This window comes from Panthera pardus, unplaced genomic scaffold (assembly GCF_024362965.1).
Source record: "Panthera pardus isolate Hobbes unplaced genomic scaffold, ASM2436296v1 HiC_scaffold_11, whole genome shotgun sequence".
NCBI lineage: Eukaryota > Metazoa > Chordata > Mammalia > Carnivora > Felidae > Panthera > Panthera pardus.
In genome coordinates this window covers 106426621-106450291 of record NW_026526666.1, presented here as the reverse complement: position 1 = coordinate 106450291, position 23671 = coordinate 106426621, and the positions used below count along the sequence as shown (strand labels likewise).

At 64.1% G+C, this 23671-nt stretch overlaps 1 protein-coding gene and 1 long non-coding RNA gene across 7 annotated transcripts in view; one reads left to right on the top strand and one right to left on the bottom strand.

Annotated features, from left to right (window-relative positions):
* AGRN (agrin) overlaps positions 1-23671 on the top strand; it is a 34548-nt gene that overhangs the window by 6404 nt on the left and 4473 nt on the right. For 2 of the 6 annotated variants that reach the window (XM_053899135.1, XM_053899137.1), the window contains exons 3-31: positions 8888-8935; positions 13399-13614; positions 13688-13912; positions 13999-14223; positions 14387-14593; positions 15690-15908; positions 15984-16178; positions 16273-16473; positions 16557-16705; positions 16801-16906; positions 17673-17789; positions 17872-18036; positions 18220-18363; positions 18468-18592; positions 18668-18773; positions 18854-19207; positions 19288-19425; positions 19865-19992; positions 20124-20238; positions 20324-20443; positions 20577-20933; positions 21122-21314; positions 21484-21699; positions 22117-22238; positions 22433-22567; positions 22782-22878; positions 22973-23137; positions 23258-23369; positions 23588-23599. In XM_053899135.1, coding sequence (XP_053755110.1) covers positions 8888-8935; positions 13399-13614; positions 13688-13912; positions 13999-14223; positions 14387-14593; positions 15690-15908; positions 15984-16178; positions 16273-16473; positions 16557-16705; positions 16801-16906; positions 17673-17789; positions 17872-18036; positions 18220-18363; positions 18468-18592; positions 18668-18773; positions 18854-19207; positions 19288-19425; positions 19865-19992; positions 20124-20238; positions 20324-20443; positions 20577-20933; positions 21122-21314; positions 21484-21699; positions 22117-22238; positions 22433-22567; positions 22782-22878; positions 22973-23137; positions 23258-23369; positions 23588-23599 — 4712 coding nt within the window. Of the gene's footprint in view, positions 1-7375; positions 8245-8887; positions 8936-13398; positions 13615-13687; positions 13913-13998; positions 14224-14386; positions 14594-15689; positions 15909-15983; positions 16179-16272; positions 16474-16556; positions 16706-16800; positions 16907-17672; positions 17790-17871; positions 18037-18219; positions 18364-18467; positions 18593-18667; positions 18774-18853; positions 19208-19287; positions 19426-19864; positions 19993-20123; positions 20239-20323; positions 20444-20576; positions 20934-21121; positions 21315-21483; positions 21700-22116; positions 22239-22432; positions 22568-22781; positions 22879-22972; positions 23138-23257; positions 23370-23587; positions 23600-23671 lie in introns of those variants that run through there. The other 4 variants (XM_019461006.2, XM_053899138.1, XM_053899136.1 and 1 more) reach the window with 4 other exon arrangements.
* LOC128775925 (uncharacterized) lies at positions 543-7623 on the bottom strand. Its single transcript, XR_008420918.1, has 4 exons — positions 7510-7623; positions 3706-3768; positions 3146-3265; positions 543-684 (listed from the first exon to the last, which is right to left on the bottom strand). It is a non-coding gene; the product is annotated as an uncharacterized LOC128775925 (long non-coding RNA).

The following is a 23671-nucleotide window of genomic DNA, read 5'->3' as shown; positions in this document are numbered from 1 at the left end:
CCCTTCATACCCTACTCCCCCCACATTCCTCCCTGCTGAAGTGGGAGGTAGCTTCTCCCTGTTCCTCTCCTGCTCTCTTCTAGACTGGGTTCTCACCCCACCGCCTGCAGACCCCACCCAGTGTCCTCCTGAGCCCCTCCCCCAGGCAGGTCAGCCAAGAGGGCTGAGAGAAGGCAGGCCCAGACTGGAGGTTGCCTGCCCTTATTCTCTCTTCTTCCCTTCCACAGCTGGGGGGAGGGAGTCTGCCCAGGTGGGGGATGACCCCCCCACCGTGCAGTCCTGTTCCCACCTAGGGAGTCCTTGGCAGGAAGTCCATTGCTTCCGGGGCACCTGCTGGCTTTGGCTTTGATTTTAGTGTACCTTCGCTGGGGTAGTCCCAGGAGTGGCCTTTGCTAGCTGAAACGGAGGGCGGGCTCTCCTGTTACTTCCCTGGGATGTCTCTACTTCGGCAGGGCTAAGCCAGTGAAAACAGCTCTTGGCTTTTTCCAGACCCACCCACCCCCTGGCTCCCCACCCAGAGAAGAGCCCCAGCCCCTGCAGACTGGAAATGGAAAAAAAAGGTTGTTTTGGAACTGTCGTGTCCTCTCCGTCTGTCTTCACTGGGCCTCCCGAGCTGTGCCGGGCCGGACACACTCCTGTAGGGCTGGTTATGCCCTTGCAGCATCTCTGTGGGTGCTGGGACTCCTGTGCACAGATGGGGAAATGGGAGATCACCTGGTCAGCACTAGCTGGCCTAGGTCTGGCGGCTGCCCGCCCACACCCTACCAGTCCTCGCAGGCCGAGTGCCAGGGTAGCGGAGGGGAGCATGGGTCTGCCCCAGGGAAGTTAATGGGACAGGGGCCCAGACCTCAGCACCAACGGTCCAGCACGGCCTCCTCCATCCATCCTGGCTGTGTTGCTTCCTTCCTGAAGGGTTAATCCCCCACCCCCAACCCCATGAGAATCAGAGCCTGCCCCCTATCACCACAGGAGGGTGGAAAACAGCTGTAGAAACAGGCCTCCTTCTCCGCAACCCCCTCCCCCAGTCCCTTGCCTCTGCCTGCGGGACCCAGACCAGTTGCACCACCCTGCATGCCCCCCATCCCCACAAGTTCTACTCTTGCCCAGAGGCCTGGGCACAGGGTAGAGAATGGACTCCCTTTCCTGTTCTGCCCTCCTGGCCCTGGCACTCCCCTTGCCACTGGAATTGGGGAATCAAAGCTCCCACTCAGGTCACTGAGGCCTGGCTGGGGCTGGGCTGGAGGCTGCAGGCGCTCTCACCACAGTTGCCCACATAGTGCCGTATACCTCAAGTCCCAGGAAGTTCTCACTGGAAGCGCTGACTGATAAGAAAAAGGGGGCTCAGAGAAACAAGACAGCACCCCGGTGACAGTTACCCTAATGATAGCGACAGCTCAGTGAAGGAGGGTAACGTGCCCCCCATGGTTCTACACTGGGGCTTAAGAGGGTTCAGGTTCGAGCCTGAGGCTGTGGTTAGGATCTAGAGAGGGGGTGACCTAGGCCTCTGGTGGAGCGTCCCGTGGGGAGAGAAGCTCCCCTAGAGGGGCCCCTCTACCCAGAGCAGACCCTGAGAACTTCCTCTGAGGAAGATCCCCTGCCAGGGGCTGCTTACAGCTGGATCTGGGAAGGGGAAGAAGGCCCCTCCTGGTCAACACTCCCCCCCCCCCCCCCAACGGAGCCGAGGCTCTGGAGAGGGGGAAATTTCTGTCCTCACATGCAGCCAGCTGTTTCCAGCTGTGTGGCCTGCACACGTGTGTATGCGTGTGTTTGTATGCACGTGTGCCTGCAACCACAGACCTACTGATCTGGGCACATGAGACTTCTGGTCAGAGCCCCAGCTGGTGGCTTGTGGTTTCTGCCACCCTTGTTTCCCTGGGCTTGGCCTGGGGTGGGAGCCCTGCAGGTGGTCTGCCAACTGGCTGGTTGCAGGCAACCTTTGCTTGTGTCTCAGGGGCCTTAGAACAGGACCCGGCCTCTGTTTGCTATGGCTGTCCCATTTCCTGCCTGCTGCCCACCCTGTGCCTGGCAAAGACTGGGCACCTCGTCCTGCAGGCTCTCCTCTGGGAGTGACCACGGTGGTTTCTCAACGATGAGATGAAAGGGCTGTGGTCCCTGGGGGCCACTCAGGTTCACTATCCCAGCATGTGCTTGTGGGACCCTGAGTCTGACACAGGGCTCTGGGGGTGGCAGGGTAGTTAAGGAGTCAAGCTGGGCAAGTCAGGAGGGGCAAGTCTGCATCTGGCCTAAGGTGGGCCTGAGTCTTCCCCCCTTCTCAGTCACCCGACCACCTGCCCTGGGAGAAGCAGACAGCCTGACACGGCTGCTGGGGGCACTTGCCCCTCCGTCCACAGATACGAGAGGCTCCAGTGCACATCTGGGAGAAGTAAAAGCACAAACATCTGGGCCAGATTGTTGCCTGTGCCCACCCACCAGAGAAGAGGGTACGTCTCTCTCTTCCTGGAGGGGGAGGCAGTGAAGCTATGCCCGTTCATTAATCCATCTAGTGGTTCCTTCCTCATGCACACATCCATTCACAGCCCAGCACCAGATCCTCACTAGAAGGTGTGTGTGTGTGTGGGGGGGGGCCTGGAAGAAGCTGCTTCCACCTGCACAGGCCCTGCTGGGGTCCTGAATGGGCTTCCCATGGAGATGGGGGTGAGCTCGGTGTTGGGAGGTGAAGGCAGAGGGGCAGGGGTGTTCTGGGCAGAGAGGACAGCAGCAGGTTCAGTGGGTGCAGGGCATAGCTTCAGTGAGGGGTGGGAGCAAGCCGCCATAGGCGTGGTACAGGAGAAAGGGCTGGAAAACCAGAACCCATTGCTACAACCGGCGGGCTGAGAGAGCAAGCTGGCCCTCGCCCTCTGAGCCTGCGCCTTCCCAGACGATGACAGCACGCCTGCAGACCCCATTCCTGTCTGCAGCTCTCTCCTCTCTGGGGCTCCGTCTCTCTGCCCCTTTGTTCTCTGAACCTCTCTCTGCCTCTCCCCGCCCCACCGGTGTCTGCCTGCCACTCCTCTGCATCCTGACGCCAACCCAATCATCACCTTCATAAAGCACCGCCACTCAGACCTTGGTGCCAGTCTGTGCACCCCCCATGGTGCCCAGTTCAACACAGCCGGGCCCTCAGCAGGAACACTCCCTGACTCACCTGACTCTCCTGACTCACCACGCACTGTCCACACTTGGGTGGCTCCCTGGATCCCCCAGCTCTCCTTTCCTCTTGGAGACGGGCAGGGCCTGACCAAAAAGAGGGGGACTTGGAGCCGTCCTGGAGAAGAGGGACAGAGGGTGTGGATCAGCCCCACTCCATCCCTACCTTCTTTTCTCCAGGCACCTACTCTCCTCCACCTCTGTTCAGATGGCGCCCCCTGGTGGCTACAGCTGGTATCCCGGCAGGTGTGCAGGCCTTGAACTGGGCGCCCTCCCCCTGTCCTCCCCAGGCCTGAGGATCTGCCCCTCTGGCTCCTTATCTCCTACTCCTAATGCCTGTTACCTTCAGGCTTCACCACACTGGCATCACTTGGTCTTTTGTGGGCCTGGGCCCTGGGCCTTTGTAGTTGCCTCTGGAAGCTCTTCCTCCTGGTCTATGCAAATCCCTCTCTGCATCACCCAGGTCTCTGTAGATGTCATCCCCCAGTCCCTCCAATCTAGGTCACCCCCCCCCCCCCCCCCGCTACACTGTACCCTCCCTGAGGGCAGAGAACCTACCTGACTTGGGATATCCTCAGCCTTCCCAGTGGAGGAGCTCAGACAGGCTAGTGCGTACAGGGCCTGGGGCACCAATAGCTATGTGTAAGGAGTGAGGGTTGGGCACAGAGAATGCTGGTCAGGCAGCTGGCGTCCAAGCATCCAGCCGTGCTGACCCCCTCCTCAAAACTGTCATTTAATGCCACCACCCTGCAGCGTAGACCACCCAGTGGAAGTGTGGGCCTTGCCTGGTAGCTGGGTGGGTGGGCACAAGGCCCGCAGAGTCAAACATGGGTACCTCTGGGCTGCACCTGAGGTGAGACTCAGGCTTGGGCCTGACGAGGCCTCCTTCCCAGTGGCTGGCCCTGGGCCAGCAGCGACATCCCGCTGTGAAGTGCCCATTGTCTGCTGAGGCCCCGGGAGAGGGAATGGCTGCAGCCTGAGAGCAGACACCAGGAAGCTGGGGCCTGGGGGTGGGGCCGCTCTGTCTGGTCCTCTTCCCCTCCCCCACCAGGGCAGCCAGACACCTGTGACTCTGGGCCAGCTAGGTAGCCTGTGTTCTCTTGCTGCGCTCCACAGGCGGCTGCGCACCAGTGTGGTGCGCGCCTCAAGATCCCCGGGGACTGGGGGGGACAGACAGACTGGAGGTGGCACTGGCAGGGGTGGGGGCGGAGGCCTCAGCATTAGAGGTGTGTGTGTGTGTGTGGGCATGTGCGTGTGTGTGAGACAACCAGTGTGTGTTCATGCCGGTGAGTTGTACACTTGTACAACGCCCAGTGCAGACTTGAGGGAGTGCGTGTACTTGGGTCTCTGCCTGGGTGACACCTGGAACACCGAATGTGTATGTGTACATCTGTGCGGTCACATGTTGCCGTGTGTGAGCCCAGAGACCAGAGGGGCCAATCTCTGGCTCAGAATATCCTCTGCCCCTTCCTAGGGCATGTGCCTGGTGGGCTGGTCAGGGCTGAATGATCTGGAGTCTGAAGATCCCAAAATAGCTCTGGTAGCCTGCACTCCCCTCCCCCTACTGGGTCTGGGGCCTCAATGGCCCTTTGTCTCTCTGAAGGCATGGAGCCCCTGTGGGGGGCTCAGACTCTGACTGGGGCCAGGAAGGACAGGCTGCCTGCTGGTTTCCCTTCCCCCAAGCCAGGCCCTAAGCTCCCCCCCCCCCCCCGCCCCCCACCATGCTGGCCGGGTGGACCAGTCTCTCCCCTTCAAATGAGCATCTGAAAGCCAGCCCATTTGCCCATGGAGACAATCCCTTGCCAGCCCCCACCCACCCCAGGTTTATACTGATCCCTGGGCTTACCCCTCCCACACCCTGGTTCCTTTATGCCCCTCCTCCTGCAAAGCCCACCCATGAAACTGTGGCAGCAGCAGACAGGGTCCATGTGTGGGCACGTGAACGTTGCTTGGGGTTTGACCCCAGCACTGTCCGTGGGTCCTCTTTGAGCCAAGCTCCTGGGGGAGCTGCAGTGACAAGTAAATGAGAAAATGTGTGAACTGCCTGGGCTCACTACACCAAGTCTTTGGGCTCTGACCCAAGCCCTGCCCTGAGAAGATAAAAAGTCAGACCCTGCCCTGGGTGCTCCCAGTCCAGGGTGACGTCCCGGGGAGCTGCCAGCACTATCAGTGTGGTAAGCATTGCCAAGGTCCCGTGAGGTGAGGTAGAGGGTGGGAGGCACCCCCGAGGTGAATGAAGGTGGGCTGACCAGGGGCGGGGGTCTCTAGGTGGTTCGACGGATTGTTGCTCTGGGTCCAGTGCACTGCGAGGTGAGGAAACCACTTTGTTGATTGGCTTTTCCTGCAAAGTTTCCTCAGAATCTCAGGCTCCAGGGCTCTAAGAGGTTTGAAGACCTCCGCTGTTGGTGATGGGGGACCCTGACAGGATGGGCTAACCCTGTGGGATGTGGGACTGGTGTGCCTGGCCACCGGATGGAAAGGACTCAAAGGAGATGGACCTCATAGAACTGGGTGCTGGCTGGCAGGTGGCTGCTGTTGCTGAGGAAGTGGGGGGGGGGGCGGGCAGAAGGTTGGGTGGAGTGTGGAGGAGCCTACCTGACCAGAGGGGACGGGGCGGGGGGGTGGTGGTGGTTAAGAACATGTTTATGTCCCAGAGAAATACATCGTCGGGTGGAGGGACTTTAGGGAGAGTCCAGGTGGAGGCTTGGTGGGAGTTGAGGCACTAAGACACCTGTTGGTGCCCTGGGGTGGCGTTACTCTGGATGAGTGGAGAGTTGGCACCAGGAAGGGCTTGTTCCAGGGCGGAGGAGCCCCACAGACCTGAGAGAGGACAGAGAGGAGACCTAAGAGTGACCAGGGCGGCACTGGTGGCTGTGGCAATAGCGGTTTGGCCGGAAGGGGGACCTGCTGACTTCACTTACAAATAACCCTGCGGAGTCCTAAGTGCAGTGTGGGTGTAGGTCTGAGTGAGTGGGCGGGTACGTGAGTCTGTGGAGTGTGGGACTATGTGTAGATGCGTATGATTGAGCATGGGGGTGGGTGGGGGGAGCATTGGTGCAATTAACATCTTTTCAGCTGGGATAGGGACCAGAAGGAGTCCTAGGATGGGGCTGGGGGGGAGGCCTGATCCCAAGTTGAAGAGGGACCCACTGTGCCTTGGAGGCCAAGCTTCCTCCCCCTCTCTCCTCAGAAAGGGCTGGCAGACTCTAAGAGAGGGACAGAGGTCACTGCAGAGACTCAAGGGCCTGCGACCAGGTCCAGGCTGGAAGCGGCCAGCCGTGGTGGGTGTGGCAGTGGGCGCTTAGGGGTTCCTCCCAGAGGACTGTGGGACGTGAAGGGACGGGAGTGCAGGGCAGTGAAGGTGTTGGTCATAGAGATCGCCACCAGTGGGATCCTGGCTGCGGAGGGTGACTGGTGTGGATGGTGGGGAAGGTACGCGACCCCTGCCTCCCTCCCTCCCCAACCGGGCAGGGGCTAGGAAAGGGGCGTCCTCTGGGGGCGGATGTGGACAGGCCTGACTCCGGGAAGGACCAGGCACCCCCCGGCCCGGCTGTGACGTCACGGCCCCGACGTTCCCTGGTGGCCTCTGGGGGGCGCTCCAGGCTGGCGGGACGGCGCCGGAGTCCCGCGATTATTTGCATAACACTTCTTTACAAGAAACTCATTTGCATGTTCCTCTCCACGGCCGGAAGGGAGGTGGGGGGCACGCGGGTGGTCTGAGGAGTTGCCACCAATTCCCGGGAGGGTGGACCCATCTTGCCCCCTCCACCCTCCGCGTTGGGCGCAGCCCGCTCCCCACCTGAGCGTGTACCTGGGGACCCTTCCCCCACATGCGCGCGCCAGGGCGGGGCCAGCACAGGCACACGCGCCCGTAGCGTAGAGTGGGGGCCTGCGTGCGGGCCTGAGCCCCGCGGCGTGCGCTCAGAACGATCCTCCAGTCCTCCGCCGCGCCCTCGGCCGCTTACGCACGCGGTACGGCCCAGCGCAGCCGGGTGGGCGCGGAAGGGGACCCGCCCCGCCCCTGACCCCGCCCCACACCTTCTGGTTCCGCCCACCCGGTTCCGAGCCGGGCCCCCACCCCCCCAACCCCGGCCCCGCCCCGGCACCTGCCTCCTCTCCCCCCACCCCTGTTCCTTCCCGGCCCCCGCCCCGGCTCCCACCTCACCCCCCCCCCCACCCCACCCCACACCCCAGCGCCCCCGCCTGCCCCTGCTGCTGCCCCCGCCCGCCCTCCCGTCCTCTTCCGCGCGGTCCTCTGCGCCGTGAGCCACGACTCCCCACGGACACCGGGGTCCCCGGAGGCGGCTTCCTTTGTCTCTGCTCCCCGCCCTCCCTCCGCGGCGCCCCTCGCCCCTCACTCACCGCCCCAGCCCCGGCGAGGGCGACGGAGCCGAGGCGCGGCCCTCCGCGCACCCGCTCTTTATTCTCTGCCTCCCGCTCGCTGCCTGCGCCGCTCCCGCCTCTGCTGGGGACCCGAGACCCTCCGCGCCCGGCCGCCCGCGCCTCCCCACGGGGTCCCCGGGCGAGGGCCCGCTCGCCGCCAGTGCCCCTCGGGCCGGCCCTTCCGGGGTCGCCCGGCGGGCGGGACCGGGGGCTCCCGGGGGCTCCGGGAAGATTGAGCACGCCGGAGAGCTGCGGGCACCTACGACTACCGGGCTGTGGATACAGGGGGTGGCCGCTGGCGGGCCCTCAGTTTCTCCTCCGCCTCCCTCTGAGCCCACATTTGGGGTGCTACTCCGGGAGAATTTTGCACATCTCCCATTATGAGCCTCAAAGGCTGCGGAGGGGTCCTGGCTCTCTGGGCTGTGACCGGCGTTGAACTTTGAGAACAGAGCTGCTGTCCGCTGCCCCAGGGGACCCAGCATGGGAGGAGTTGCCCCGAAGAGGCCCAAGGGCGCCCCTTGAGCGACCCGCTCACCCTGAGAGTGGGGGCTGAGGAGCCCAGGGCCATGCCTCCACTACCTCTGGAGAGGGACCCGCGGCAGCAGCGCGGGGTCTCCCTGCTGGTGCGGTATTTCATGATCCCCTGCAACGTCTGCCTGATCCTGCTGGCCACCTCTACGCTGGGCTTCGCCGTGCTGCTTTTCCTCAACAACTGTACGTGGCTGCGGGCATGGCCACCCCCACCCCTCCCCCCCCCCCCCGGGGCAGGCTCGTGTGACCCTCCTTCTGCTGGCTGAGTTCCCCTGCCTCAGCCACCAAAGACTGGGGGAGAGGCAGGGTCAAATAGAGGCGACCAGCTGAGAGGTGGCGCCGATGGGCCATCTGCATCTTTTGGGGATCAGGATCAGGATGAGTCATTCTCTGGACCCCTGGGCCTGTCAAAGCTTGTCCTTGCGTTCATGGGGAGCTGACCCTCACCCTGAGCTGCAGAGACAACTCGTTCTGGGAGCGGGGGAGGAAGGGAGTGGCTGAATACACTGCAAGTGGGGGCTTTGGCAGGGCCTGGGGCTGGGCCCCTATGGGAATAAGAGGCTGCCCACACCCCTGCTGTTGGAGCCCCCTGTCAGGTGTCCAGCCACACAGCTGAAGAGGCAGAGAAAAGCAAGGGCCTCTGCCTTTGTCTGCCCACAGGCTTTGGCCAACCCTCAGGGCTCAGAATGGGGCCAGGGGTGGGGGTGGGCACGGGCATAGAGGGCAGGTGTGGGTGTGCAGGGGCGGCCCCTCCAGACTGGGCAAAGGGACAGCTATGGCAAAGCCTACTCAGTGAGGCCTAACTCAGACATTTGTTTTTTTCCAGACAAACCTGGGACCCATTTCACACCAGCACCTCCAGTGCCTCCGGACGGTGAGTGAGTGGGGGGCCTCCGATGGGACCGGCTGCACTTGGGAGACTGTGTCTGGAGGGACGGTGGCACTCTTGGGGATCAGGAGCCATTCTTAGGGTGTGCACACCAGACATATCAGGTGTATCTGGAACAGATGAGGCTGGATGAGGGAGCCTGGGTCCTTCCTGGGATATCACAGTGGTGGACGGGCAGAGGGCGTGTCGGGTCTGGAGTCCTTGGGCCTGGCCCTGTCCTGGCCAAGGGCCATCGCACACAAGCATGTCTCCAACTTCTGTGGGCCTTGCACTTCTTGGCCGAAAAATTGGGAATAAGTCCTGGGGCCTGCAGGTTGTAAGATGGGTCAGACGACATGTGCAGAGCAGGGGGTGGGTGTGAAGGACCGGTGACTGAGGAGGGATTGGAGGGCCTGTCCCTGAGACTGAACAGCCTGGGCTTGGCCTTCCTGACCCACTTTATGGGCTGGCCTCCCTGAGAGGTCTGCTAGTCTGTAGGCCACTGTGATTTAGCTAATATGGGAAGGGGAGGGGAGGAAGCTGTTGATGCCACCAGAAAGGGCAGCTTGGGGTCCTCTCCTTGGGTGGGGACGTGGAGAGCTACCAGGTTTGCTGTCAGTACCGGGCGCCCTGCTGGGCAGGTGCCTGGCCCCGTCCACAGAAGTCACACGTAGGAGGATATCCTTATATGGGATGGGCTGTGGGAGAGGGTCCTGGAGCTGTCTGGATTTAAAGGCGGGGCTTGGGTCGGGAGGCACCTTCCCCTCTGCCGGTGTCCCCAGTCTCCTCTCCTAAAGCGTAAGAGCTGCGTCTCTGCTTTACGCACACCCCGGTCTTCCCTGCAGCTGCACACGTGGGCCCCCACACCCACACTCTGGTCCTACTGCACCCTTGGGGACGGCTACGTGCCACGGCCGTCATCATCCCTCCGAGGCACACACACTGTGTACTTGTGGCCATGGGCAGGGCTTGGGGTATCCAGTCCATCCCCCACCCGAGACCAGGGGAGGAGTTGAATATACTCACTCCAACCGGTGGTTATAAAAAGCCACTGCCGCCTCCAGCATGGCACGCGTGAGGGAGCCCTTGGGCGTGCAGGGAGCAAGACTGCGCAGGGAAGCTGAGTGGCCGAGGAAAGGCTCCTGTAGGAGTCTAGCCTGGGGTGAATGCGGCAGGACACGTGGCTCGTGGGTATATGGGTGCCCTGCCTGCATTTATGAGGGGCAGTTTATGGGGTGATTAAGGGCTAATATGGGCGTGGCTCGAGTGGTGCCTGCCACACGCAGGGCACGGCTGTTGTGATGAGCTTGCCAGCAAACACGTGTGCACGTGTGTGTGCTTGTGCGTGTTTTACGTCCAATCAAGAAACTTGTCTTGAGCCTCTGTGATTCCCTAGACCCGGGGGGGGTGTGGAGAGCAGACATGGGGACGGGCAGCTGTGGAGCTGTATCAGGGCTACGCGCGGGAGCAGCCCTCGCCTAGCCTGACGGCCTGAGCACGGGTCTGGGGAGGGAAACCATTTCAGCCTGGACAGGGTGAGCGCCGTGAACTCAGGCTTCTGCTCTGCCCACGTCACATCACCAAGGGCTGTAACTGTGCTGGGAGCCACGAGATCTACCCCCACTTTGCAGCCAGGAGATGGCCCCGGGCGAACCACCACTCTGACAGCGGCGTGGGCTCCACAAAGTGGTGGCAGGTGGGAGCGCTGGGGCTGGACCCGCCTGTGTGACTTGGGAGTCAGTGCGGGAGCCTGAGCTTGATGGCCCCCAGAGGCACCCTGGCCTCTCCTCTGCCCTCAGCCACCGTCAGTCCGACAGCTAGTTCCAAGGACCCTGTCCCCGAGACGGCTCTGGTCTCTGCCCCCAGCCCCCTCACCTTGCAGTCCATCATCCTCCCTCCGCCTGACCCAGTGCCCCAGCCTTGCTTGTCACAGGTTAGCTGTCAACACCGCCATCGCCCACTAGTAGCTATCTTGGGGGGACAAAGCAGAACCCTGGGCTGTGGAGGGAGGGTGCAGGTCTTGGTGGGCAAGGAACGTGCTGGTCATCCAGGCGTAGATGTCTTTGTCCAAGGGGTGGGAGCCTTGGAGCGGTCTGGCTGGACCGAGGGTGATCAGACGGAGAGAGGTCTCAAACCAAGGGCACAGGCACACGGCAGGCAGCCCAGGAACCAGAGGTGTAATGAGGTGACGACCAAGTCTTTGCCACGGGGTCCAGTACTCTGGAAGAGACCTCGGTCGGTAGGTCCAGTTGAAGCCAAACAAAACGGGGCCACTGGATATCAGCAAGTGCCTGTGGATTCTGCCCGGGGGGTCCCGGGGGCCTCGGGCAAGGAAGATGAGAGGAAGGTGCTAGGGGAGAGTAGATGGAGTTGGAGGGAGACAGAGAGTAAAGAGGGCTTGCGGGTAGACAGGATTTGAGTTTGGTTTGAGGCGGGACAGAGCGGGGTGCTGATGTAACGACAGTTCTTGTTACGGTCCGCATAGAGCTACGTGCTGGGCGCCCTCCAAGCCGCTGCAGATATTGGCCCCACGGTAACCCTGGGAGGCAGGTCCCACTGTCCCCACTCACAGAAGGAGATACTGAAGCATGGCAAGGTGATAACTTGCCCACAGTCGCCGGGCGGGCGGGTGAGTGCAGAGTTGGAGGCAGCCTGGCTCTGGGCTCTGCAGGAGCAGGGGCTCAGGTGAGGTGGGGAGGAGGAAGACAGGAGTGTCAGTGGGAGGGGAGTACAGGTGGCTGCAGGGACTCCAAGCTGGGGTGTCCCTACTGGCCCCGCCCTTGCCTCAGGCCTCGGTCCACTCGGCCTGTGTGGGGTGGGGGTAGGGATGCCCAGTCAGGCCCGGAGGAGCCTGGGGTGGGCTGTTGCCGTGGCAACGGCTGGCTGCAGCTCCCTTTGGGGCCCTGCCCCCCCCCCCCCCCGGAATGGAGGTGCTTCCCCCTCCTGCCCCACTTTCTGAGCCTGCTGGGAGGTGATGGGGGGAGCCACCCCACCCTCTGCACCATAACTTATTAATGATAATTACAAGCGATTAAACATTCATCAGGTCTAAACGGCTGCAGCCTATATCGGGCCTGCACTCGTGTGGGCGTGCAGTCCTGGTGGGGGTCCTGGTGGGGGTCCCAAGCAGTCAGCCTACCTGGGTCTTCTCAGGAGGACCTGTCTCTGACGGCTCTGGGTTTAAATGTCCGAGAGCCTTCATTCCTCCGGTCCAAGGGACTGTGGTCCCTCACCGGTGGGGTCAGGAGCAATACTTCCTGGGGCTGCTGTAGAGAGTAGAGGTTCAGCCACAGGGTGTGTGCTGGGCACACAACAGTTTTTAACTACAGGGTTAGGCACTGAAGTGTTTAAAGAGGAGGGTAACAGATCTGCAGAGCCCCTGTGCTCAGCCTCCCAGAGGAGGTCACGGTGGAGAGTATGGGGGGGGGGTGGGCAGCAGGACTGGGGAGGAGGGGGAGGACATTTACTGAGATGGAGGCCGCAGAGGACAGACGGGGGAGAGGGAGGTGTGTGAGCACCCGAGGGACCTCAGAGAGAGACCCCGTCAGCTTTCAGCGGGGGAGGCCGGGAGGGTGGGAGGGCCAGGAACCCTGGAGAAGGCCCTATTGAGAACGCCATAGCTGAGGGACCGAGAGAGATGTGGAAGGTTCGCAGGGTGGGCCGAGAAAAGCCCGAGAGGCAGAGCTTACGTGGAAAAGATGTGGGGAGAAAGGAAACCTGAGGGGAAGGCCTGGGGCCGGGGCCAAGGAGGGACCCAGAGCCAGAAGGTGGAATGTGTGGCCTGACCCCGGATGCTTCCCCCACACCTGCCTTAAAACCAGGTGACTCAGGCCAGAGGTGGCAGGGGTCGGGCCACTTTGGGACCCTGGAGCAGCCGCCCCCAGGAAGGGGCCGGGACCGGGGCTCTGAGGGGCGGGTCACGGGTCAGATGAGGGGCTTTGATTCTGATGTGGAGGCAGGGTGGGTTCCTGAGCAAACCCGGAGCCAGTTCCCTGTGATGTTGTCCTGGGGGTTGTAGGTGTGTGGCTCTGTGTGTAGGGTCCCCACGGCGGTGGGTCAGGAACAGGTGGACTCGATTCCCTGGTGCTGGTGTGAGATCTGGGGGATGCCCCCCTGCACAGCTGTGGGGTTTGGGGGAGGGGGCAGAGAAGGTTCTACCATGAGGAAAGGCCCTGGGGCTGGTGGCGGGGGGTGGGGGGGGGGGGACTGTGGTGGGTGGGGCTGGAGAGGGAGAGGGAACAGGTCCTGTCAGCGCGCACGGGTGCGTGTGTGCATGGCCGCGATGGACACACATAGGTACGTCTCCGCGCGTGCCAGCGTGGACGTGTGTGGACGTGTCCGTGGGGCTAACGAACGAACACACCGAGTGCATCGTGAGTGCAGATGCGTGGACGTTGGAAGTGTGCACCGGGGCCCGGGGGGCGGCAGAGGCTGGGCCCTGACCTTCCCTTCTCCCGTCCTACGCCCAGCATGCCGAGGAATGTTGTGTGGCTTTGGCGCCGTGTGTGAGCCCAGCGCGGAAGGTTCCGGCAGAGCCTCCTGTGTGTGCAAGAAGAGTGCCTGTCCGGCTGTGGTGGCGCCTGTGTGTGGCTCCGACGCCTCCACGTACAGCAACGAGTGTGAGCTCCAGCGGGCGCAGTGCAGCCAGCAGCGACGCATCCGCCTCCTCAGCCGCGGGCCCTGCGGTGAGTGCGGGCTCTGGGCGCTGCCCCAAGGGCAGAGGGGACGGCTTTGTGACCCCACCCCCCACCCCCACAGGCTCCCGGGACCCCTGCTCCAATGTGACGTGCAGCTTCGGCAGCACCTGTGTGCGCTCAGCAGACGGGCAGACGGCCACGTGCCTGTGCCCGGCCACCTGCCGGGGGCCCCCTGACGGCCCCGTGTGTGGCAGCGACGGGGCCGACTACCCCAGCGAGTGCCAGCTCCTGCGCCACGCGTGCGCGCGCCAAGAGAACATCTTCAAGAAGTTCGACGGCCCTTGTGGTGAGCCCTGCCCCTGTGCGCGTAGCGTGACCTCTGCGCGCGCGTGCACGGCACAGCACCCTGACCTCCGCCCTCCTGCCCTCTAGACCCTTGCCAGAGCGCCCGCAGTGACCTAAGTCGTATCTGCCGTGTGAACCCACGCACGCGGCGCCCTGAGATGCTGCTGCGGCCAGAGAGCTGCCCTCCTCGGCAGGCACCCGTGTGCGGGGACGACGGGGTCACCTACGACAACGACTGTACGATGGGCCGCACGGGAGCTGCCCGTGGCCTCCTCCTCCAGAAAGTGCGCTCCGGCCAGTGCCAGCCTCAAGGTGGGTGGCCGCGGGCGGGCCCGGCCTTGCCGCTCTGTGTGACCTACATCCCTGCCGGTCCCCACACTCTCCTGCGCTCCTCCCTGGTGCCCACTCACCACCTCCTGTACGAGTCCCAAGGCGGCACTCCGGCCGGTCTGATCTCCTTGCTCTGCCCTCCCAGACCAGTGCCCAGATGTGTGCAGGTTCAACGCCGTGTGCCTGATCCGCCGGGGTCGCCCCCGCTGCTCCTGTGACCGCGTCATCTGCGACGGGGCCTACAGACCTGTGTGCGCCCACGACGGGCACACCTACGACAGTGACTGCTGGCGCCAGCAGGCTGAGTGTCAACAGCAGCGCGCCATCCCTGCCAAGCACCAGGGCCCGTGTGGTGAGCACCAGTGGGTGGGGCCCACGCTGCAAGCGGGCTGGTCCTGCATGGGTCCCTGCCGGCTGTCATCACACACCATCCGCATCCTGAGTCACACTCCCGCTGGGGTCCTGGGCGAGAGCCGGTGACGGGGGAGGCCCGGCCGGGCTGCTGTCTGTCGATAGGCTCTGGGGCGGTGGCTTCTGTTCGGAGGGTGCCGGGAGTACCCAGCGGGGAGTGGGCAGAGCCGGGTGCCCGGCTCCCTGGTGCCTGCGTGGGGCCGTTCCGCCCTCCAGTCCCCTGGGCCCTGTGCGGGCAAAGTCTCAGTCAGGCTCGGGCTGCGTGGGGGCGGGCCGTGGAGGGTGGAGACAGCATATACTGCTGTGGCTCTGCCAACCCCCAGCCCGTGTCCTGTCAGTCGGTCTGTCCGTCTTTCCGCTCTCTCTCTCTCTCTCTCTCTCTCTCTCTCTCTCTCTCTCTCTCTCTCTGCGTCTGTCTTCTCTCCTCTGTCCTTCCTTCCCTCTTGGCTCCGCCTCTTGTGTCTTCCAGCCTGACCTGGCAGGATGAGGTACCGCGCCTGCCGCCAGGAGCCCACAGCCCGAGGTCTGCCCCCGGCACAGCAGGGAGGGGGGGTGGCTCGCTGCTGCCTGGCCTTGTGGTCCTCAGAGCAAGTGGACAGACACCTCCTCCCCCTTGTGGCCCTGGGTGTGACTGTGGGCTGCAGACTCCTCCCCCCCCATGGGGAGAGAGCCCCCCTACCTGTGTGGGTGTCCCAGGGCTGTTGGTGGCCAGGGGTCAGTGACCCGGATGGCTGCATAAGCCTGGCCTTCCCTCAACCCACGGCAGGGGGGGCAGTCAGGAAGTTCCTGCGTCTTGGGGGCGGCCCCTCCCTCCACTCACGCAGGGGGCCGAGGCTGTTTGGGTCTGTGTCCCTGTCCGCGTCTGTCGTGTGTCTGTCCCTTTCTCTGCTGTGTCCTGAGCATTTCGGCCCTTCTCCCGGTCCGCCTCCCCTCTGCTGTCCCCACCCTGGGAGAGGGTCTGCTGCGTGGAGCTGGGGGCTTTGTGCATAAGCCCGGGGGAGCAGGTGGAGCTCACTGGGTGCCTGTGTCCTCCCCAGACCAGCCCCTGTCCCCGTGCCTTGGGGTGCAGTGCCCGTTTGGGGCAGCGTGTGCCGTGAAGAACGGGGAAGCCGAGTGTGTGTGCCAGCAGGCGTGTTCGGGCATCTATGATCCCGTGTGTGGCAGTGATGGCGTCACGTACGGCAGCACGTGTGAGCTGGAAGCCACGGCCTGCACCCTTGGACGGGAGATCCGGGTGGCTCGCAGAGGACCCTGTGGTCAGTGGTGGGCGAGTGGGTCTTGCCAGTGGGTCGTGGGTCCTGGTCGCCGTGGTGACGGAGCCCCTTCCCTAGACCGCTGTGGGCAGTGCCGCTTCGGAGCTCTGTGTGAGGCCGAGACCGGGCGCTGCGTGTGCCCCTCCGAGTGCGTGGCCCTGGCCCAGCCTGTGTGCGGCTCTGATGGGCACACGTATGCCAGCGAGTGTGAGCTGCACGTCCACGCCTGCACACATCAGATCAGCCTGCGTGTGGTCTCGGCTGGACGCTGCCGTGAGTGGGGCCGTGGGGGCCGGCAGGCTGTGGTCCTGGGTCTCCCCCGCTCGGCTGGCGTCCCCTGACCGCCGCCTGGCTTCGCCCTCCACAGAGACCTGCGGAGACACGGTGTGTGCCTTTGGCGCGGTGTGCTCGGCTGGACGGTGCGTGTGTCCCCGGTGTGAGCGCCCCCCGCCCGGCCCCGTGTGTGGCAGCGACGGTGTCACCTACCACAGCGCCTGTGAGCTCCGGGAGGCTGCCTGCCAGCAGCAGACACGGATCGAGGAGGCCCGGGCAGGGCCCTGTGAGCAGGGTAGGCTCGGGGATGACCGGCAGGGGCTGCCGTGCACCCGCCTCAGACAGGACCCCACGGGTGACCCGGCCCCCTCCCCGCAGCCGAGTGCGGCTCCGGAGGCTCTGGCTCTGGAGAGGACGGCGAGTGTGAGCGGGAGCTGTGCCGGCAGCATGGCGGCGTCTGGGACGAGGACTCGGAAGACGGGCCCTGCGTCTGTGACTTCAGCTGCCAGAGCGCCCCGCGGAGCCCGGTGAGCAACCCCCCCCGCCCCCCCCCAAGCTCCCCCGGCTCCGGGCGGGCCGCGGGGAAGCGGCTGTGGCCACCCACGCTGACCCCGCCCTTCAGGTGTGTGGCTCCGACGGGGTCACCTACGGCACCGAGTGCGAGCTGAAGAAGGCCCGGTGTGAGCTGCAGCGGGAACTGTACGTCGCGGCTCAGGGAACCTGCCGTGGTGAGTGGGCACGCGGGCTCCGTCTGGGTGTGTGTGGCCTGTGCCCTGTGTGTGAATGTGCCTTGGCGTGTGTGCACACACGTGTGAGGCATGTGGGCAGGCACGTCCCCGTGAGCGCCGCGCGCGTGCCGTGTGGGGCGTGCGCACACGTAAGCGTTTTAAATGTGCGGCGGTGGCGAGCATTCGTGTTTGTGTAGTTGCACACGTGGCCGTAGGGTGCCCATCGGTCAGCGGGTGCGCTGAGCACCCACCGTGCGCCAGACTGGGCTTTGGTGCAGGGAGGCCGCGTGTTAGGGAGGCCCACGCTCTGGACACTTTGTTTTGGGGGAAGACTGACGGTGATCCGGTGGATACGTCACGTTTAGGTACTTCTACGTGTGCACGAGTGCTCGCGGGCGTATGCGCGTGGACTTCTGCACGCGTGTGCACATGCATGTCTGCGGGGTGTTTGAATGCGCGCGGTTTTGGAGGAACGTTGGCAAAGGTGCACACGTGCGTGTGTTTGTGTGTGTGTGTGCCAGTCTGTGAAAACGTGCTACCCTAAGCGTGTTTGGTTCCGGTTGTGTGTGTACATACGTGACCTTGGGTGTTCTGCATGCTCTTGGTCCCATGCGTCCGGACGTGTTTTATAAGTGGTGTGGTCCGAGCCCCAGGTACCCAGGTCCTGGTGGGAGTTGCCATCAGGGGAGGTTGAGGCGGAGTGGCCAGGCCCAAAGTGGGCATCAGGCAATGCGTGACATCTGAACCCTCTGCCCCCTTCCTGCAGGCCCCACCCTGGCCCCGCTGCCACCTGCAGTTCCCCCGCACTGCACCCAGACCCCCTACGGCTGCTGCCAGGACAACATCACTGCTGCCCGCGGTGTGGGCCTGGCTGGCTGCCCCAGTGAGTATTTGACCCCAACACCGACCCCCAGCCGGGTGGAGCCATGTAGCCGCAGTGACCTTATCCTGCCCTGGCCTTGCAGGCTCCTGCCACTGCAACCCACATGGCTCCTACAGTGGCACCTGTGACCCAGCCACAGGCCAGTGCTCCTGCCGCCCAGGGGTCGGGGGCCTCAAGTGTGATCGCTGTGAGCCCGGCTTCTGGAACTTCCGTGGCATTGTCACCGACGGCCGGAGCGGCTGCACTCGTGAGTGACAGGGGCGACGGTCAGTTCCCAGGTGGGCACTCCCACCTGTCCACCTTGTCACTGTGTTCCTCGTCTCACCTGCTCAGACCCTGGCCTGATCCGCACCAGGCAGGAGCTGGGCTGGGCTCTGGAGCCAGTGGGGAAACCAGGCGTGGACCTCAGGTTCTTCCCCCTGCCCCCCAGCCTGCAGCTGTGACCCCCGGGGTGCTGTGCGGGACGACTGTGAGCAGATGGCAGGGCTGTGCTCGTGTAAGCCTGGGGTGGCCGGACCCAAGTGCGGGCAGTGTCCGGACGGCCACACCCTGGGCCCTGCTGGCTGTGAGACAGGTGAGGGCCGTGCCTGGCACCGACCTTGGCTCCCTTTGCTGGGGGTGGGGCCGTCATAGGGGCCAGGCCTCCTCAGCCAGCAGGGCCCCCCGTGTCTGCCCCAGACTCCTTGGCGCCCGAGACCTGTGCTGAGATGCGCTGCGAGTTTGGGGCATCCTGCGTGGAGGAAGCTGGCTCCGCACACTGCGTGTGCCCAACACCCACCTGTCCAGAGGCCAGTGCCACCAAGGTGAGGGGTGGGGCATGTGGAGGGCGGTAGGAGAGGCGAGGGGCCTTCCGCCAGCATCCTTGCCCTGTGCCCCAGGTCTGTGGGTCGGACGGAGTCACCTACGGCAACGAGTGCCAACTGAGGACCATCGCCTGCCGCCAGGGCTTGGACATCTCTGTCCAGAGCCTTGGCCCATGCCAGGGTGAGGCCCAACCCACCGCCCCAGAACTGACCGCGAAGGCCCGACACTGGGCTGACCACCCGACCCAGCCCTCCACTCAGACTCTCTTTTTCTTGCAGAGGCTATTGCTTCTGGTGCCCGCCCAACATCTCCTGCACCCGTGGCCACCTTGGGGCTCAACGTGAGCAGGGCGCTGCCGCCCCCACCCAGCGCCCTCCCCCTGACTCCCGGCAGTACCCCTCACAGCCGGCCCACTCCTCGACCCTCACCGGGGCCTCGGACCACTGCCCGCATCCCCAGGACAACCACGAGGCCCGTGCTGACCATGCCTCCCACGGCCCCTGCCACAGCCCCCAATCTCGCCACATCTGCCTTTGGCGAATCTGGCAGTGCTGATGGGAGCGGCGATGAGGAACTGAGTGGTGACCTGGAAGCCAGTGGGACGGGCTCAGGGGGTGAGCATGGGCCCAGGGATGTGGGGGACAGCGCCCAGGAGGGCCACCCCTGGGGCTAGGCTTAGACTGTCCTTTCCCAGGACTCGAGCCCCCTGAAGGTGGCAGCGCTGTGACCCCTGGGCCACCCCTAGAGAGGGCTTCTTGCTACAACTCACCTTTGGGCTGCTGCTCGGATGGCAAGACGCCCTCGCTGGACACAGAAGGTTCCAACTGTCCTGGTGAGTGGGTAGCCGGGGGCTGGGGTGGAACGTGAATGGTGGCCTGGACACAGCCAGGAATGCTGTCTCCCCCCACCGCAGACAGGAGGCCTGTCCAGCAGGTGGGCCCTCAGGGTTTATAGTCTTCTGGTCTTGGCACACACACGTGCGTGGTCTCGGGGATTCGGTGTAGGCATGCACACGTGTGGCCTCGGCCCTCACGCACGTGTGGGTGCCTAGGACCCTGTGGCTAACTTCTTTCCTATTGCAAGCCGGCCTCGGGCACTGCTCCAAGAAGTCTGCCTGGTAACTGATGCCAGCCCTGCCCTGGGTCCCCACTAACCTCATGATCATCTGACTAACCACCACCTGCCCTGCACCCCGTGTGGCTTGCTGCTGGGGCCTGTGCCCGTGGCCAGCTCAGAGGCCAGGCAGGGCCTCACTGCCCCCTCCTCCACAGCCACCAAGGCGTTCCAGGGTGTGCTGGAGCTTGAGGGAGTCGAGGGGCAAGAGCTGTTCTATACACCGGAGATGGCTGACCCCAAGTCAGAGCTTTTTGGGGAGACCGCTAGGAGTATCGAGAGCACAGTACGTATGGGGCCCACAGAGCAGGGCTGCACTTCCCTCCCGGGACAGACCCAGAGACGGGCTGCAGCGAGAGGGCCTGACAACCCGGCCTGGGCAGCTCCCCGGAGCCTTCACCCGCTCCGCACCCACAGCTGGATGACCTCTTCCGGAACTCAGACGTTAAGAAGGACTTCCGAAGTGTCCGCCTGCGGGACCTGGGGCCTGGCAGCTCAGTCCGAGCCATTGTGGACGTGCACTTTGATCCTGGTGAGTTCCCTACCCTGGGCCCTCCCAGGAGACAATAGGGGCACTGTGTGGGGCTCCACCGTGCTCAGTGTCCCCTCCTTCTCAGCCACGACCTTTAGGGCGCCCGACGTGGGCCAGGCCCTGCTCCGGCAGATACAGGCCTCTAGGCGCCGGTCCCTGGGGGTCAGGCGGCCACTGCAGGAGCACGTGCGCTTCATGGACTTTGGTGAGTGCCCAGTCTGGCCAAGTGCTGTGGCTTGCCTGTCCTGTCATCCCCTGCGACCCCGAGGACCCTTGTCCCTGCTGGCCCTCCCTGTGCTCTGCCTTCTGGGTATCCTGACAGTCTCCGTAACCCTCAGACTGGTTTCCTGCGTTCTTCACGGGAGCCACCACGGGAGCTACACCTGCCGCCGCCACGGCCAGGGCCACCACCGTGGCCCACCTGCCTTCTGCTGTGACCCAGAGGGCCCTCTACCCCAGTCACACAAGCCGGCCTGTTGGCAGGACCACAGCCCTGCCCACGACACGCCAGCTCCCCACCACTGCCCCCCGTCATGTGCCTGGACGCCGGCCCTTGCCCCCAGGCACCCAGCCGCCACCAAGGCCCTGTGACTCCCAGCCCTGCCTCCACGGAGGGACCTGCCAGGACCAAGACTCAGGTGGAGGCTTCACCTGTAGCTGCCCAGTGGGCAGGAGGGGAGACACCTGCGAGAAGGGTAAGGGTCATTCACACTGGAGAGAGGCAAGGGGCAAGGGTCGGGGCTGCACCAAGCCACCGTCAGGAGTTGGGGGCTAGGCACCCCTGAGCCGGGGACAGGGCTGGGGATCTCCAGTTGGAGGAACACGCAGGGTGGGGCCAGGGTCTCCTGCACCCTGCAGCCGGTCCCTCCCCGTCCCCCTGCAGCACTGCAGCCCTCACTGCCAGCCTTCGGAGGCCACTCCTTCCTGGCCTTCCCCACCCTCCGTGCCTACCACACACTGCGCCTGGCGCTCGAGTTCCGGACGTGGGAGCCACAGGGGCTGCTGCTCTACAATGGCAACGCCCGGGGCAAGGACTTCCTGTCACTGACGTTGCTGGGGGGCCGCGTGCAGCTCAGGTGAGCACGCAGGGCTGCCTAGGCCGGGGTGGGATCAGGGCCAGGGCATACTGGGGCGGGGGTGGTCAGGACTGGAGGTGAGGCGGCTCAGGGTTAGGGCGGGAGGCTGAGGTTGAGCAGTGGACCTGACTCCTTTTCGCTGTGCTGACCGCCTGCTCCCATCCCCCAGGTTCGACACAGGTTCGGGGCCCGCGGTACTGACCAGCTCAGTGCCTGTAGAGCCTGGCCGCTGGCATCGCTTGGAGCTGTCTCGGCACTGGCGCCGGGGTACCCTCTCAGTGGATGGTGAGACCCCTGTTGTGGGCCACAGCCCCAGTGGTACGGATGGTCTCAACCTGGACACAGACCTCTTTGTGGGCGGCGTCCCAGCGGACCAGGCTTCCGTGTGAGCATCAAGGAGGGTGGGGTGCCCCTGATCCTGGAGCCCTGACCTTGGTCCTGACCCTTGACTCTTGTGGGTGGAAGGGTGAGCGTGGATGATGGCAATGACCCTGATTTGATCCTGATCCTGATTCTGTCACCCCTGGGGTGGCATCCCTGACGACCAGGGATGGTCCTGCTGGCTGCTGTGTTACCACTAAGGAGGGGCTAGGCTGGCCCTGACCTTCTTCCTTGAGCCTTGACCCTCAACCCACTTCTTGGTTCTGTCCTCTTTGTGGGACTAGCCATCTTGTGAACATCAAAGGGGCTGGGGCTGGGGATCCTGGCTGACTGGGGGGCGGGGGGCAGTGTCACAGGGGGCTGTGAGGGAGGATGCCTTTGGTCTCTGGCCTCTGACGCCTGACCCTCATCCTGGCGGCAGGGTGCTCGAAAGGACCTCCGTCAGCGTTGGCCTCAAGGGCTGTATCCGCCTGCTGGACATCAACAATCAGCGGTTGGAACTCAGCAGCTGGCAGGGGACAGTAACCCGAAGCTCTGGTGTGGGTGAGTGCAGGGACCACCCCTGCCTCCGTAGGGCCCTGTGCCAGGGACTGCAGGCTGGTGTGTTCCCTTGTCAGTGCCCACCCGGCCGCTGTGGTGAGGGTGGAGCCTGGGCCGGGTGCTGGGGCAGGGGGCACAGCTGTGTGTCTGTGGGCAAGGGTTCAAGTCTCCTGGGACCCCTTCCTGTCTCCTTCCAGGTGCAACCTGTAGTGATGGCGAGAACCCCTGTGAGCCGAACCCTTGCCACGGGGCAGCCCCTTGCCGTGTGCTGCCTGGGGGCGAGGCCCAGTGCGAATGCCCCCAGGGACGAGGGGGCGCCCTCTGTCAGACAGGTGGGAGCACTGGGCTGTCAGGGCTGGGAGGAGGGTGAGGAGGAGGGGTTTTGGATTGAGCATTAGGGTGTGGGTTCGGTTTGGGGTTAGGATCGGAGGTCAGGCTAGCGCTAGGGCTTGAGTTAGGCCTGGGGCGCATAGATCAGTGGGGTTCCAGGGAACCCCGGGGGTCAGGGCCCAGCCCCCTGTGTGACTGCTCTCTTGTCTTGCACAGTCTCCAAGCAGGATTATCCCCGGCCCTTCCTGGCTGACTTCAGCGGCTTCTCCTACCTGGAGCTGGAAGGCCTGCATACGTTTGCGCGAGATCTAGGGTCAGTAGGGACGGAAGGGGTGGACGAGGGGGAAGCGTCCCGCCAACCCCGTCCAGCCATTGAGACGCCCCCACCTGACCCTGCGTGACCCCAGGGAGAAGATGGCGCTGGACGTGGTGTTCCTGGCCCGTGGCCCCAGTGGCTTGCTCCTCTACAATGGGCAGAAGACGGATGGCAAGGGGGACTTTGTGTCACTGGCGTTGCATGATCGATTCCTGGAGTTCCGCTATGACCTGGGCAAGGGGGCAGCGGTCATCAGGTGCATCCTCTTGGGTGGGCGTGGGGGTGAGACTGGGGACACTCGGCAGTGTCACTCAGGCTCCTGAGTGGGCGGGCTGGCAGGGCCCAGAGCCCGCTCACGGTACCCCCTCCTCACCAGGAGCAAGGAGCCAGTGGCCCTGGACACCTGGACCAGGGTCTCACTGGAGCGCAGTGGCCGCAAGGGCGCCATGCGTGTCAGTGACGGGCCCCGAGTGCTGGGGGAGTCCCCGGTGAGTGTCCCCGGGGCCACGGACCTCCCACCACCAACACCCCTGCCTCCTTCTTCCTCCTCCTCCTGGGAGGCATGGCAGCCCCCACCCCACAGCTGGCTCTCACTGAACTGTTTTCTCCCCCGTCTGTCCTGTGCCTCTGTCTGTCTGTCTTCTTTCTGCCCTCACTGCTCTCTGGCCCTTGCTCTGCAACCCCCACCCTGCTCTTCGGACACCAGAAGTCCCGCAAGGTACTGGTCTCTGCTCTCATCCTGCTCATTCACCTTCTAGAGTAGCCCCTACCCCCACTAAGTCCCCACATC